This window comes from Ictalurus furcatus, chromosome 17, assembly GCF_023375685.1.
Source record: "Ictalurus furcatus strain D&B chromosome 17, Billie_1.0, whole genome shotgun sequence".
NCBI lineage: Eukaryota > Metazoa > Chordata > Actinopteri > Siluriformes > Ictaluridae > Ictalurus > Ictalurus furcatus.
The window spans coordinates 16,425,932-16,443,130 of NC_071271.1; the positions used below are offsets into that span (position 1 = coordinate 16,425,932).

The 17,199-nt window shown below is 38.4% G+C and overlaps 1 protein-coding gene across 1 annotated transcript in view; it reads right to left on the minus strand.

Moving 5' to 3' along the window:
• Positions 1 to 616: 616 nt before the first annotated feature.
• The window catches only part of gbe1b (glucan (1,4-alpha-), branching enzyme 1b), a 134,664-nt gene continuing 118,081 nt past the window's right edge, over positions 617 to 17,199 (minus strand). The window contains exon 16 of the mRNA XM_053646610.1: positions 617 to 2,526. Coding sequence (XP_053502585.1) covers positions 2,464 to 2,526 — 63 coding nt within the window. The 3' untranslated portion in view covers positions 617 to 2,463. The remainder of the gene's footprint in view (positions 2,527 to 17,199) is intronic.

Genomic DNA, 17,199 nt, shown 5'->3' on the forward strand with positions numbered 1-17,199 from the left:
GTTGTCCCAAAACAGATTTGACTTAAAGCTATGAAGAAAAAACAAACAAACAAACAAAAAACCCCAACTACCACATACACACAATTCCTCTATTAACTTCTGTTGTCAGAGAGACGTCTACAGCCTCATTATTTCAATACGAGCATCGTATTTTTTCACAGGACCACTCTGCTTGATTGAAACACAAAGCAGATCGAGAGGCATGTCTCTTTAAACACAGAAGGCAAAGGAAAAAGGCTCTTTATTTATTCAGCAGGGCAGGTTCAGGATAATAACTCCTAATGTATTTACACACAGATTCATTCTGCTTTCTCTATAGAGGATTCAAAAGCAGGCCAGCATTATCTTCAAGTAGCTACTCGACATTAATGAGGAACACTGTTGCTGAAGAGGGAAGGCAGGAAATGGAAAGTTCATAACAGACGAAAATTATAATGGGACAATGTGCTGCCCATTTACCCATTATAATACTGTGAGACCAAAACACAGAAGGAGCATTTGTGCCAACACTTCATTTACAATTGACTTAAACGGGTAAATGGTTCCTTAACCAACATTCAGCTTAATAAATATTATATATATATATATATATATATATATATATATATATATATATATATATATATATATATATATATATATATATATAAACTAACTCTAGGCCCAATTGAAACAATCAGCACAACTCGAATCCTTGTTAGAATTTCTCTAAATAAAATGGAACCCCATTAGCACAGTATCTGCGGTCATTCCATTCACAATCACTCAGACTTTATAAACACAGATGGACTGAATATTCAGCTGGTGTTTCGAAGAACAGTTAAAAAAATTAATTACTACAATGTACTAAGAGAAGATATGTTTTTTTTTTTTCTTATTCAAGAAATACACAGAAGTGTTTTTTATGTCTTTCTGAAGATCCAAAATTTTAGTTCATTTCTTCCCACTAAGATTAAATACTCATCAAATCACCATATTACCATCCAGTAGTCCATCTTCCTACCGTCCATTAGTCTAGTGGTTGAAAAAAAATAACAACATTGCAAGGCACACCAAATGAATAAATTCAGCCTATCACAACCTTAATCTCATCACAAACCAGACCTGGAAATTACTCAAAAGTGTATATTCAGCCCCAGATCAGCGCACACATGCAATATATCTTAATTCACATGTTTAGAGTCTCAGCGTAGATCCAACAAATATAAGGAAGAGTTTTGTTCAATATGTACCATAATATCAGTGTCACCAGAAAAGTGGTGACATACAGTATGTAGTAAGACTTTGCTTAATCGTGTTCACATGATAACATAACACCTTCATAAACTCATCATGACAACTGATAAACGTAATTAATTCCTTCATCTACACTAACTTCTTTATCCTGGTCAGGGTTACAGGAACTCCAAGGAACACTTGGCACAAAGTTGGAATACACCCTCAAAAGGACACCAATCGATTACAGTATATAAACACTTATAACGGCTTATTCCAATGGTGTCAGCTGTCTTAAAAACTAATTTAGCTCATTTGGATGTCAAGTTGACATTACACAAGTCATGTGACAGAGAAATTTGTTGACATATGGTTGCGTTGTGACATTTTCTAGGCTGGTTTACATTAGAGCATCATTATAACTGACTTCATAGCTCTGTGTATACTTGTATATAAGGATGACAATGTAAAATCAGAACCAAACACTAATTTATGGTAATAAACAGTATATATTCATAAAAATCTTATAAACCATAAAATTAAACTCATGTAAGGGTCCAAAAATATACATACCTCTGTTATAGTGTTGTTACAGTGGAATATCTGAAGTGCAGTGATTTATAAATTCATGCTGTTTGAAAGTAAGTCAGCCCTGAAAGTGTTATAATCCAACCTAATGTCAACAACATGTCTAGGTTATACTAGGTTTTATGTATACTTAACAACTAAATCACCAAAAGCTGAGAACTTACACTTATTGCAATAAGCTTTTATAAACATTTATATAGGTTTATGTCAGTTGTCTTGAAGGGTTTATGTTGACATCACGTAGTCCTATGAACACAAGGCTCAGGTGAAGTGCTACCACACATATATAATTGTTGTTTTATTTCCCCAGACAGGGATTAATAGCAGTATCAGAAGCTATAGCAAACAGATACAATATACTAAAGGCCAGATGGCGTTTACGTACAGTTTCAGAAAAAAACTTGCTATTAATGTACCACAATGTAACAGCAACCATGGGATGCACTACAATCTACAATTTGTTCCCAATTACATGTTATATGGCACATTAATTCCAATGTGCTTTGCTGAAAACAAACCAGGTCTGGTTTGGAAATTGTGAGTGGGAAAGGTGAAGAAACAGAGCGCGGCTGTTATGGTGTATCACACACAAATCTTAGATGGAAAATCAGTGGAGAGACACATTTGTTGAGTATCAATCTCTCAGTGAATCACTGTGTTTCAGTAGCAGTAATCGATTTCTTCATTGGCTAGAACAACAGCCGTTCTGCAGGGAATGTAAACCTGTGAAAGAAACAGGGAGGAATACAGAGTAAGACTCAAAGGCAGGAATTTAAGCACCTCTGAGACAAAATACTGCAGTTAAAAATGTGCCACTGGTGCTATAGAGGATTTAGCAATTCAGGCTCCTTTACAGCGCAGTGCTGTTGAATTCTTGAATCTGATTGGTCACAAGTTGTTGGTTAATTTTCTACAGCTGCAGCATGGGCAATAGAGAAGGTTATAATTCAAATCATAGGTTTATATTAATGCACTTGTTCTAATACGTTATTTGTTACACTGTTACAACTCATTTACAGGGACTTGGATTGAGGATACTCTACATAGTCTAAAGCCGGGTGCACACTGTGTGATTTTTAATAGTCCTTTGCGACTGTTGCTTGTCAGACTGTAAGGACTTGACCCCTGCTGTAAACCACGTCACACTGTAGGATATCAGTTGTCATTAATGTCAGAGTGTACGACAGTCAAGACGTGAAAAACGGACACATGCAAGAAGACATCTACAGAGTAGGAGAAGCCACACTACAGGACTGTGACTCAGATCTTCTGACACTGCCAGAATTTAATCGGAGGAAAAACTTGATCGCAACAGCCATTAATCAGCTGTCGGGGAACACGTCACACTAGACATCAAAGACTACAGGTTTTGGCCTCGGATTATAGGAATCTTTTGGGATTCTCAAAATTCGTCTCAGACGACCAAATCATGGCCAAAACCGTACAGTGTGAACCCGGCTTACGATTTTGGCTACCATTTGGTTTGAAAAAAAACAATCCTGAAATGACCTGTAATTTATTATTGCTCAACATTTACACACTATCCAGCACAGCAGTGTAGCGAGCGCCATTGTACAGCACACACAAGCTCACCTCTCACAGCGCTCAACTAAAAGCAACAAACAGGAGCCTTTTTCCCACCATCCAAAGGGTAGTTACCATAAACCACCATATATACGCACATTCCGTTTTGTACCGCAGCTGGTCTGACTGTGGTCTGAATGCAGGCTGCGTGCTGTGCTTGATGCAAGTCGCACTCGCATATACAAAAGGATTTGTGTGTTGTGCTGGCAGTGACATAACCATACATTAATTTTAGTGAGATGAAGAAATACATAATCTTAAATCACAATTGTTTCCCTGATCTGTACAATTAAACTGGTAAGTGTCACATGCTCATGCATTTCATGTGAATGTCAGACAGCAGTGATGACAGAAATGAGTTATTCAATCATTTAAGGCACAATTTACTGTCAAACAATCGTTCCCTATTAATAATGTTGCCATAAAACATCTTTACGACAGTTCCACTGTAAAAGATTAAAATAAGTTAATAATAGGGGAAAACAACACCTGATATGATAAATCCTGAACTATTTTTCTTTTGCAGTAAACTCCAGTAGGCTACTTCACCAGTTCTCAGCTCCATATCTCTGTGCTTATAGTAGAACTATCTGGTTAGTAGCTTTTAAACAGAAACTGGAAACATCCTTCATCCCAATTAAGTAATCCTGTTTGTTTCGCATCACAGCAGCTGGTATTCATTGAAATGTGATTAAACAAAGGAATCTGTTCATTAAAAAAAAAACAAACATATTATAATCAGTATAGTAAATGTTATTATCTAATAGTGCATACACTTTAATAGTTTTTGTTAGCTCTTCTTTTTTCCTGGAAATATCCCATTCTAATTTCAGTTCATGGGTTTATGGTGCTAGTTGAAAGAATATGTCAAATAAGTAAAAACAAAACAAAACAAAAGCTTTTGATTATAGATGTTTCATTCTGGGTGTCACAAAAAGACTAATCTCGCCCGGGCTGACTTTTGAGTTTAACACCCCGGACTAAGGCTAACAATAAATAGATAAAAATGCGATGTAACAAAGAAAAAATATATCATTGATATCCTTACAGATACATTCACCATATGTTTATTTAACGTTTAAGGAAGGAGTCTCCAGTGTCAGCCCATTATCATGGTCAATAAACTTTCTGTGATGGGAGAGTCTTCACTTTGTGCTTCCTGATAGTTTGGTAACATTCGCTATTTTTTAAAAAAATTATTTTTATTATTAATTTTTTTTTTCTTCGCCTTATTAACTTCAAATGCGAGAAAAAAAAAAGAGAGACTCGAGAGGGAACGACTGTTCATAGTTGTTAGAACATAAGTGAAACTTGTTTTGTGTATGTGCCACAACATTAAATGTGCATATAAAACATACTTATAAGTGGTTAATAGTGCTTTAATTAATAAAAAAATCACAATTGTTGGCAAATTGCTGTAGGACAAGATTATAGTTCTAGCATAACAATCCACTTCGGGGTGGAAACAGTGATTCCGCTTCATGTCAGGCAAAATCACGTCACTCTGTTGGAGATTATTTTCCCATAACAGTGTGCTCCATCGTGTTTTATTCCTTCCTTCCTTTTTTTTTTTTTATTCAATGAACGATATAACATAACACTCAAGACACAACATGAGGTATAACTGATATGTAAAAAAACAGGTCTTGAACAGCAGGATGGGAAAAAATAGAAACATGATGTGAGTTGCTTCTGTTGGCTATTCCATCAATCATTACAGCGGTGCTGTATTTTTGGAGAAAACTGCCAACTGCTGGACAGAAAAACATCTTGAGCCTCCAGCAATGTGGAGATTGTTGGTATTGCCTCAATATGACTTCTCTTTCAAAAAAAGAATAAGAGAAAATGAGCGAAAATGCCTCGTAGCTCATGTTAACAGTTTAAGATCAGCTTTCTTTCTCACCCTGCAGGAATTTCATTTCACGTTCATTGGTCTTGTGAATTTCATTTCCAGTGTTCTACATATGCAAGGTTTGATGTGGAAAATTACTGTTTGCTTTGCATGAGAACAGCTGTTTCAGTTTTTCTGACAATGTGCAAATGTTCCCAATCAATACCTATTCATTTAAATCAAATTCATCTATGCTTTAATAGCGGCCTGTTACCTAAGCTGCAGATTTTACCACTATTCCTGTATGCCCTGCTAGTACGTCCACAGGCCGATCAGCACTGTCAAACACATCATGTGTTTGCAGAAGAACAGTAATTTTCTGACTCAGTCTACATGACCTATCTGACTGATTTCCCATTTTTCTTTCATATTGATGAGGGAGGACATTTGGGGAGCTTCTCACCTATTCCACACTGCATGTACTACAATGACATCTGAAGTTCAGTCCAAAAATAGGTTCTGCCTCAGCTGGATGAGTCACTTGGGGTCTGACACCCTGTAATTCTCCTTTAATGCTATTCCAAGAGAGTCGCATGCACCTTCCTAGCCAGAATCCACTTAACATGCTAAAAAATGAAGCCAGTTTGGTAGAGCATCTCCCGCTGGAGTTACAGCCGTAACACACTAACACGATGCTGCATATCACACATTCCCATCTTGCCCACCCGTGAGCTTTCCCTCTTTATGACACCTAAGTTAACCAAGAGCAAACACTGGCAAACACACAAAGTTGACTCCACAGAGGCCAGAGGCACGTTTCAGTGCTTCTCTCCCCCACTGAATGCTTGCTGGTTCCCCCCGATGCTTCTGAGAGTGTTCGCTGGGCTCAGAATTCTGGCACAGGCAAGGCGCCACGGGAGCTGAACGAGCCAGCACTGCAACACTGACAACAGACAGTGGTGACTAATTAAACTGATTCAGCAGGGAGATGGGAAGCTGGAGCATGGCTGTTCAGAGAGTGAGAGTGAGTGTGTGAGAGAGAGAGAGAGAGTACGAGAGAGAGAAAGAAAGATAGGAAGAATTATTACACCTGGTGAGAAAAAAACTACCACTGTGCAGGAAGTATACAATGTCAACAACATTTATTTTCCAGGGCGGAACAAAACAATGGTGACAAATAGCAAATTAATTGGCAAACAAAGAACACGTATCCCTAAATGTTATTACTGTGCAGTGTCATACAAATGTTGATGAATGTTTCCCATGTTATGGAATTGTCAGGCTGGGGAATCTCAAAACGAGCTCTTCATATTGGCAGAAGTTTAGAAATTCATATCTGCCACAACTTCAGCAACGTCACATCCATGACTCCATTCAGATTGAAACACTTTTTACGTATAAGCCATTGGCATTACTGGCCCACATTCAGAAATCAATTCATTGAAAGCACTTTCAGAGGTGGGAAGAGACTCGTAAGACTTTGAAATTTACATGGTTCTATCTGACTATTTTGGAAAAACGTGAGTCAATGTTAAAACCGTGTTATTTACGTACTGCTGAATATACGTCAGAAGTGACAGAGTCTTATAATTACAAGATCTTGATTTGTAGTGTGAATGTTAAAATGTCTAGAACCCTTAAAAGGAGAAAAAAAATCCATTCAGTCGACTCTCACCGACAAATTCTGTTTTTACTTTGGTTACTGATTTCCTACATTACCCACAATGCTGTTTGACTACCTGCTGATAGTGGTGCCACTAGGATTTAACCCTTGCTTTATCTCTACCTAAACAGAGCAATGCAGCAGTGCTTTAGTTGTTTAGTCCATTCAGTTCTCTCACTTCCTCATCCGTACACTCTGCTCAAACAGATCAGCTTCCAAAGCCTCAACTTTCACACTAATCATACTAATACTGCTGTCAACACCATCGTGCTTGTCATCTCATAGATCGCTAGCTAGCTCAGCTGAGTCTTCGCTGTAACGCCATTAATTCTGATCTCATTAATATGACAAGGAACATTGCTGGAAAATGGTAAGTGAAAGAAGAAGCTCTTGCTCTTTTGTTTTTAGGAGTTTTCCTGTCAGAAAGGGTTCCAAGTGACTATCCAATAACTCTTTCTTCTGGGAGTTTAAAGTACCCCAAAACCCTTCACAATTTAAAGTACTCTTACGTAAGACAAGTAAAATCTGTCATCCAAAGAGAAGGAGAGAAGGAAAGGGTGCTGCTTGACTTTTTCCTTCACTTTTCACTCTTTAAAAAGGTCATCTCATATATTAACAGCTTTAACTCGACTATGAGATATGGTCTAACAGTTTTTCCCTTCAGAAAGCCTTTTCTAAGACCTAACATGGCCTGGAGCATGTATTATCTGACAAGGATTGTGTATGAGGTGCTCGGACACCTTACTGATCTTTAGAATTCACTTTGGCACGCAAATATTCAACAACAACAACAAAAAAACTGCGCTGTATACTGCACCAACGAGAGTAAAGCATCAGAAAGCATCTTTACTGTCTCATTCCGAACACATTACAAGCCTTTTAAAGTCACACAAAAAGGTAGGGGGAAAAAAAAAAAAAAAAAACTCAAGGAGGAAATTCAGTTCATGTCTCATGGCATCTCTGTAGCTCTTTGATTCTGCTTTTGGAATCTCTCTGACTCGAATTCTGTGAAATGTTTGCTTCTGGAGGAGAGGCATTAAAGCTTTGAGATGTACTGCTGCAGTGAGATGAATCAGTGCACGGACCTGCAACGCTAGCCGAGTTAAAATAAGCTTTTCCTGGCTCGGAGCACTAACCATTCACATTGTTACACAATTTATCCCTCTATCCATCCCTCGTTCCGTGAAGCCAGATACGCTTTATATGGATTTCCACACAGTGTCAGTAAAGACAAACTTCTCAAAGAAACTTTTGTGATTAAAAAATGAATATACATTTGAATATGCGCATTTTCAGAACGGAGAAAAGTGAAGGCATGAGAATAAATGCGAATAAGGACCTAAACGGGTTCAAAAGCCGCAACTAAATTATGCAAAGATTCTTTAAGGGAAGCTTGAATCTTAAAAACAGTTTGGATATTTAACAAATCTAGCCATATATTAGCTATCGAATGAACAGGAATGGGAATGCCTACAAAAACTTGTCAGAGGACAGAGAGAAAGTGGGAGTATTATACACTGTGAGCTTTGCGGCTTCATTAGGCCAAGAGATCGGCTCTACTGTATGAGCTGTTTTTTAGGTCAAGGCTAGAAAAAGTTAATCTACACACAAGTTCAAAGCACAACAGACACACACAGCTGTTGGAAAAGCAGTCGTTAATAAAGTGATGTAGTGAAATATTTTTGATGCATAGAAATACATAACAGTCACAATTTCTTCACGGCAAAATGCCATGGATTCTGTAATGTGTAAGAAAGAAAACACGGCAGGGCTTGCTGTCATAGGAAAATAATCAACGATGTGGTAGTGTGATGCGGCCCAATGCGAAGTTACTACGACACCCTGAAGTTCTTCCTTTTCCAATGACGGCATGTCCCAGTGTCCCAGCAATAACAGTCTTTTATTCCTCTCATATCACAGCAATGTGCCAATTATTGCAAGTTTAATTGATTAAAGTTACATAAACGTATTATAGCTTATAATCCAAATGAGTTCCTGTTATGACTTACATTATACCAGCTATAAACAGTCACTGAAGTCTCCTTCCAAAACGGATAAATGTGCATCTCATCGCAGAAACCTTCACAATAGCAAGGTCCCGGTGATGTTACTATAGAAATGATAACATATTAGAAGGAGCTCAAAGACGTAAACCTTGCTGCTATTTGTTTAGAAATGAATCAACACCAATCAATGACCAATCAGAACTGAGAATCCAACAGCACTGTGGTATAAAATCCTAATCCATATATTTGCAACTATGCAGCAATTAACTAAACTATACCTCAGATCAGACACTGGGATTCAGACAGTCTCTTTGTGAGCTTTTTAAAGGGAAAGAGTTTGTCTCCTGCTTTCGCTGTGCATTGCTCATTCAGCTAGATCCCGTCAGTTTAAGCATACGATGCATCAGCCTCCTCAACGCCTACAGATGGTAAATGAGAATCTATTGTCACTCAGTGAGAAGGGGGTAGGGGAGCTGATGGGCCCATTAAATGAGAAAGAAAGCAAAAAGGGACAGAAAAAGTTCTATGCAGACTTGCGCCGACTTCGAAGCTGTGGCCCTTAAATAAATCATGGAGAAAAATTGTGTGAATATAAAAGGGACATCTTGTCAGTACCTGTCAACAGACAGAATGATTAATTCCCATCATACTGAGGCATGCCAGAGACACGTCGATGGGAGATTCAGTATCTGACAGGAATTCCACGCTGCCTGTGTCTCGCTCCTGCGGCTCACTCATGGGATTCATATTAGCTGGGCTTGTTAAACTATACTTCGCATTTAGCTGAAACTGCTTGGTGAAAGATTGTGGTGTTTGAATTAATAAAAAGTTGGGAAGAAAGAAAAGAGAGAATGCATAATTTTTGGGCAGTGGGAAGGGGGGGGGGGGTTAAAATGATGAAAGCTGTCTTAATACAGTTGAGAATTGCTGGCAAGATAAAAGTAGGGCTGCAGCTTGAGCGGAAAGAGTCCTGACCTAACACACTTCAAGTAAGCGCAAGAACGCGTTCGAACATTTACCGAGCAATTTCTTGCCAAATTAATTCAATTTCAGAAGGGAAATGTTTATTTGTTGATCTGTCTTATATAATCAGACAACTAAAGAGCTTTCATTTTGGTAGGGCATTTTAGAAGGGGGAAAAAGTATTTTGAGCACATTAGCATATTGAAGTCATGGTTAGGAATTCCTTCCATGACAAACACAAGCCTTTGGAATACAAGACCTCCCCAGTGAAAATGCAGCAGTGTATTTACCACATACCAGGCTCTCTATTAGGAAACCCAGAGCTAATAATGACAATGTTTTCCTGGCCTTTTGTGGGGAAACTAAAATAGAACTGACACTGAAATGAAGATCCGGTGGCACATTAGTAGTAAGGGCATTTGAAGGTGCACTATATCGAGCTTAGACTGTAGATCGATACTACTGATCATCACCGTCTAGTGAGGCACTATCAGTTTCAACTAGAAATAATATGACTACAATTATTCTGTGGACTTTATTGGCCCTGGTCATCTAATACATAATGCTAGTAATACATGTTCATGACCTCCAGAACATTGGAGAAAAAAAAGGATCTTCAAGAGATCAGACAAATACTGGGCTTGACCTTGAGGCTCTGTACTTGAGCACAGTGAATCTGAAATAAAACAAATATGAGGACAATTACAGAATGTCAGCTTTAGGGGTGTTATAAAATGGGTATGACCTAAACTGAAGGTTTTTTTTTTTAAAATGAAATAAGCCTACCACTATGCTAGCAATGTCATTATGGTCTGTAAATTCTAATCACTCAAGTTCATATTTGATTTCAATTAGAGATGTGTACAGACTGTTTTTTTTTTTTTTTTTTTTAATCCAGCCAACACTTAATAATTCAAACCACCATGATCGTGACCAGGCAGTTACTTAGGATGCATCATGCTGTGCTGGACATTAACGTGATACCACACGAATATAAAAACCTTCCACTCCTGCTGTGTATCGTTGCATCATTTGTACATGGCCAAAAAAAAATCATCACTAAATGTTTGGAGTTTATTTTATATATTACATTTGCCTCTCCTTTAGGAAACATTTAGGTGTTTCTCAAAGAAGGCATGTTGATACCAGTCAATGCCTCAAATTATGAGACAGGAAAAATGATGTTTGTCATTATGCATTTCAATCAACTGAAGCCTGGGCCCTCATGGCCAACTTTAATAGACTCATCTTCAGTAACTGCTTTATCTTGATCAGGGTAAAGGTGGATCCAGAGCTTATGCTGGGAACACTGGATTCAACGCATTAATACACTTTTGATGGGACTCAAGTCCATCACAGTGCATCATGCACAAACACAAACACAAGGGGAAATTTAGCATAGCCAGTCCACCTACTGACATGTTTTTGAGCTGAGGGAAGAAAACGCAGGGAAAACATGTGAAATGCCACAAATACAGTAACCCAAGCTCAGGATTGGACCGGAGTTCCAATCTGGCTCTGGGTTACTGGCCAGAAGGACAGAGGTTCAAGCCTCAGCACTGCCAATCTTCCACTGTTGGGCCCTTGAGCCAGGCCCTTAACAATATCTGCTCCAGGTGTTGTATCATGGCTAACAAGCTAGGATATGTGAAAAAAGAATTTCACTGTGCTATAATGTATATGTGACAAATATAGGTGACTTCTTCTTCTTCCCTCTCCCTCCTTCCCTGTACCTGTAGTGAGTGAGCCTTTACCCTTTTGCTGTTTATCAGTTTAGTGTAATGTAAAGTAGCTAAGCTGCTCTCTTCACACTCTTATGAACCTGCAAAGTATGATGAATTGGTGCTTGGAATAGTATTTTTTTGGACTACAAAATACTTAAACTTCTGGCTCTTGGACTTGTATCACCTGCATTTCCAACATGGTAATCAAGTATCTTGGGCAAGACACAACAACAAGTTGCTCCCGATGGCAAGTTAGCGCCTTGCATGGCAGCTCTGCTACCATTGGTGTGTGAATGTGTGTGTGTGTGTGGGTAAATGAGAACCAGTGTAAAGTGCTTTGCAACTGCTAAGGTTAAAATAAAGCACTATATAAGTGCAGATCACACCATTCATCATCTTTTTATTTTTTTTACTGTTTTATTCTTGTTTCAACCCTACATCCTATGCACTTCGCAAGATAGGTTAACCCGCCCTCTTTTCAGCCATCAGATTAACCCTCTTTACACCCATCTTTGTCTAAAACACTATATGAATGTGTGACACTCAGTGCCCTCCACCATTCTCTCTCTGGTCTGTTCAGTTGGACACATCATTCCACAGCAAAACTTACTAATCTTAGGCCTTTTTCCAATAACAAATTAAACCATATAATTCCAAGGACTAACCCTCTGACTCCCCTACTAAAAAAATTGCAGTGTTAAATAGCAGTTCTCTGTAAAGCTAATCTGCTTAATGGAATCACTCGCAGTGCTCTTGAAAAGCTTTTACTGAAACCCGGCAAACAGCAAAATTACTTCCTAGAACTGTACCTGTTCACCCCCAAACCTATCAAAACCATGACTAAGGGGAAAAAGAGATGGCCTGGCTGTTGTTTATCATAACAACCTAAAAATGATCACCACTACCTCGGGTTTATGAAAACTCATTTGTGCCCCCTAGTTAATAAAGTGTACACCAGCACTGAATGTTATTTTGTATTATGTCCTCTGCTGTAATATTGTTAGGGGACTTGTTACGCATACTGCCATTGACTGTGTTACTACCTATGAATTTATTTATCTTCTCAAATATTTCCATTTTAAACAGTAATGCCTCAATTATAATTGTTTAGAATTGTCACAATAACAATTCAGACCAAATGTTTATTGAATTTAGTTTAATTCTCCTACTCTAAAGCAAACTAAAATATCCTAAAGCAACTTAAAAGCTGTTGATGCTCAGTCTTTCTCCACGTCCATTCATGCTTTTACTTCTTCTCTTGACTTTTCCAAATAAGTCATCCATTTTCTTTTTACTGGTTACCCCTAATAAACTTTTTATATTATAATTAGTTGACAATAATAACAATAATATTGTTAGGATTTCCCCTCGTGCAAAGCGCTCTGAAGCCCGAAGCGCGACGGTGCACTTCTGGGTTTGCATTTGACATTGATTTTGTTTACCTGACACACATGTATTTGTTATGATTTATGTCCTGTCTCCACCCCTGTGATATTATTGGATGTCTCCCTCACGTGTTATCATTGCCTTCGGCTGTTCTGAATTCTGTTGATTATGTTTGGTATTTAAACCCCTCGTGTGTTATTGTTCAGACACGAAGTATTGAGTGTTTGCACCGTACCAAACCTTTGTCCTGTGTTCTCATTTCTAGTTTTTTGATCTTGTTTCTAGTTTCTCGTTTTGTGCTTTGTCTTGCCTGTTTTATGCCCGTTTGCCAATCGCCTGACCTTTGCCTATCTTTGTTTATGCTTTTTAGCCTTGCCCTTTGGATTACATGATCTTAATAATCTCTCATCTGCACTTGCATCCGCCCCAAGACTCCATTCGTTACAAATACATTTAATTTCTCTCTAATCAAGGCTAGTTAAATAATTTATTAGATAAAAAAAGCCAACTTCCCTAATAAATACTGTAAGTTAATAAGGACTGTAGGTTACAGTAGGCTTTAAAACAATCTAATAAGCCATTTACTATAACTGCTTGAAAAATGTGTCGTGTTCTTCAACCTTGGAAGGTAGAGACTGAGTAAGAAAGATGTCCATCAACTTGTTATACCATTACTGTTTAAATTTTCACTTCTACCACCATGCTGTATAAACTAAATAAGACACTTCTTCAATTATTTCATGCATTTCCTGTCTGAATGGTATAACAAGCGCATGGCCTTTCAAGCAAGTGTGAAGACTTTGCTGTTTCCTAGCCATCCTTGTAAGATCTGTGCTGCATTTACTCCGGATAGATTTTCTGTGTTTGACCCTAGCTTGCTTGCCTTGCTACGTCTCTGTCTTGCCCTTTAACTTTGATGCCGATTCTGATTTTTGGTAGTTGAACCCTGTCTTGTTGTTTGACTATGTTTATTGATCACAATTTAGAATCATATTGCTGTTGGGATTCACGCGGACCGTTTTTTGACGTTGTATTTTGGAAAATAAACCTTCTGCACATTGATTCTAACTCCATCTCTGGCAGCTCTTAATACACACTGGGATAGGTGGAAAAACCTCAGATACGGTTCCCATTTTCTGCACCACTTACGCTATCTTAAAAGAAATTCTTCTGCATGAGAACATTTCTCTCAGGCTATTGAGACAATTTTACTACTAAGCCTAATTTAAACATACAGCGTTATGTAATCTCAGCTTTAACAAAACCACGCAACTTTATTTAAACAAACTTGCCCAAGTCACATCTGTGCTAACTAACCTTGGCCACACTGCGCATCAAAGGATTCTATAATTTATGATTTGGCATTTCCATGGATTTAAGATCTTAAGAACTTTTAATTTGTCCTTCTAAAGACCCTTTCATGCTTAAGACCTGAGGCAATTGCCTGCCTTTCCTGGCTTGCAGCCTGTAGCTATGCATCTGGTGGGCTTACTGATAGCAAACAGTCTGGCAGACCACCGATAACCACAGTAGGGGGTGACTGTAGACTGTATATAAAATAAATAAATAAATAAATAAAATTACCATCATGTCGAAAAATGGTTGAACAGGTCAAGAGAGATTATGCCTGCTGGAGAGGTGCTAAAGGGAACCACATGGAAAAGACCAGCAAGTGAAAGGCAGATTGATGTATACTAGAGTGATACCAAACCACATCTGCAGCTTGTCTGTGAAACATGGTGACATGATCATGTAAAGGAGCCAGTGGAAATGGATCACTTGTCTTTATGGATCACTTGTCTGGCAAGTGTCAAAAGCAGGATAAGGGAAACTACAGCCCATGCAGCACATTCTACCTGCCATTTATGAATATTTATCATTTCCCACTTTGCATGCTTCTATTTTCTCATATCAATATCAATTTCAGTCACCAGATAACCAGGTGCGAGGAATTTCTCTCAGTTGTGATGGAACTGACACCAAATTGAGTGGGATGAAGTAGCAGGATGTTAGTCACTGCACTACTCAACAAAGAATGGACCATAAAACACTTTTTCCACAGAACACCCAGAGCTTTAAGAACAAAGACTATACGGTTTAACTGTAAGAAAAAGTATTGCAACATTTGAAGAAGTTTCTACTAAGCATGCCATCTATGACAGTAATCTGTCACATTAGAAGCAGGCGAATAGAGCTTCCAAACGCGTTGCTAGTTTACAGGCTCAGCGAAACGTAATGTCCTTCACCCAGTGGCTACACAGCACAAAAATACACTATCGGTAAACACAGCAAACTGTTCTCCGAAGAGGAGTGTTTGAAGGGGTATATGACAAAAAAAAAAAGACACATCATCTTAGTAAGAAGGCATGTGGAAATTGAAGAAAATGCATTTATCTTGCAAAACAGGTGTCAAGGCAAGGTAATCACTGAAGGCTTGGATTTTGAGCTTGGCTTTTAAAAATGGAGAATTTTATTGAGCTTAATAAGTAATTGTCACAAGTACACCAATCTCTGGGAACTCTGGGAACTGCCAAATCCCCTGTTCGTAGCCACACCCCTATCCGTGCTTTCCTGCACTCTTACTCGTGTTGTGGAATTTTCTTATTATGAAGTTTGTTAATATTTGTTGTTATGATTGTTATCTCTGTAATCACTGTTTTTATATGATGTATATGATGATATATCACCTTCTAATGCTTTTAGTACCTAATAAAGAGATTTAGAAACTCAAGTATGCTTTCTTTTCCACACATATGAATATTCATTCATTTGTAACCTATAAGAAATTGTTCTATTGTTCTCACTTCCCTATAAAAGAGGTAAACCTCCTCTGATCTGGGGCTCACTACTACCGTACTGCTGTAGTGCGATCTCCCTGCAGGGGAAGAATAAACTTCCCTCCATTTGATCTACAAGATTGTCTGCTGCAGTATATTTGGGGAATTGGGAAAATTCTCTGAAAACTTGCTCCAGTTCTCCAGTTTTCTGCTTATTCTCACCTGGGTTCTGGACACTGCCTGGGCTGTAATTGTGGACTGTTTGTTGTGTTACAAGTTGGTGAAGATGTTTAAACTGCAGCTGTCTCTGCAAGTCTTGTCAATAACCTTTTTTTTTTTCTTCCCCCGAATAGTGTATTTCTTTCAGGTTATTGTTCACATTGAACTAATGAGCCTATGTTGTATTTTCAACTAAGCATGCTAACTGAAACAGCATTGGGAAATGACCTGCTCTACTATCTCAATATTTTATGTGGCTCTTGGATACAAAATCGTCTTAACTGTTCAGATCCAAATAAAATCTTCAAAACCCAGGGCCAGATGTACTAAATTGTATGCTGTTGGTTATTTTATTTTTTTTGGCATATTTAGGCCACAGTCTGCGTGAAAAAAACTTGCATGTTATGTACAAAACTGGCATACAAGCATAAAAACACACTCGAAGCACCATGCATATGGTAACATACAAAATACCCCCCTCCCTGCCCCTATTTTTGGATCTGAGAAGTGGGAAGTCAGCACAAAAACGGCTTGTAACATGGGAAATGTGGCTGATTATAAATGCTGCTTGATGTACTAAACTTTGGGCAACTAGCGTTTTGCATACTGTTTTGTCTGCTTCCCAATAAGGTGTAAATTAGCGCTATGTGTGTTTCTCTGAGCTTTAGGCAGTGTTGCCTGGTGCATGGCTTTTCTGCAGACTTTTGAACAGCCATCATCTTCTGCAGCTGTACGTGGAGGTTTTTACTGTCAGTATATGCTCGATACAAACTCACCCAGGATTTCTCATTCAGCACCATCATTCCACTACCTACAAGGAACTGCACTAGTTATTGTACAACTGTAATCACACAAATAAACCTCCTAGCACACAGTCTCTCACTTCCAGCAAGACTCTCCAATGAAGTACAGAAAACTGTACAAACTAAAGCATCAATGAAAACCCGACTCTCTTAAATCAGCAACGTAGAAGTGATTGGCTACAGTTTTATAACTACAAGTAAAGCTTTTCCACACTCGTTTCCATGTTAAAAAAGGGGAAAATAGCAGAGGAAGAAAAAAAAGAAGGAGCGCTTGTGAAGTGGTAGTTTGGGGTGGGGGGGGTTGGGTTCATACATCAAAAGTCACCGGCTGGAAACAAGTGGTTTTTAAATTTCACACCATGTGCTTAATTTCAATCAGGATGCAGAGAGAGAGGGAGAGAGGGAGGGAGGGAGAGAGAGATGGTGAGACAGAGAGAGGG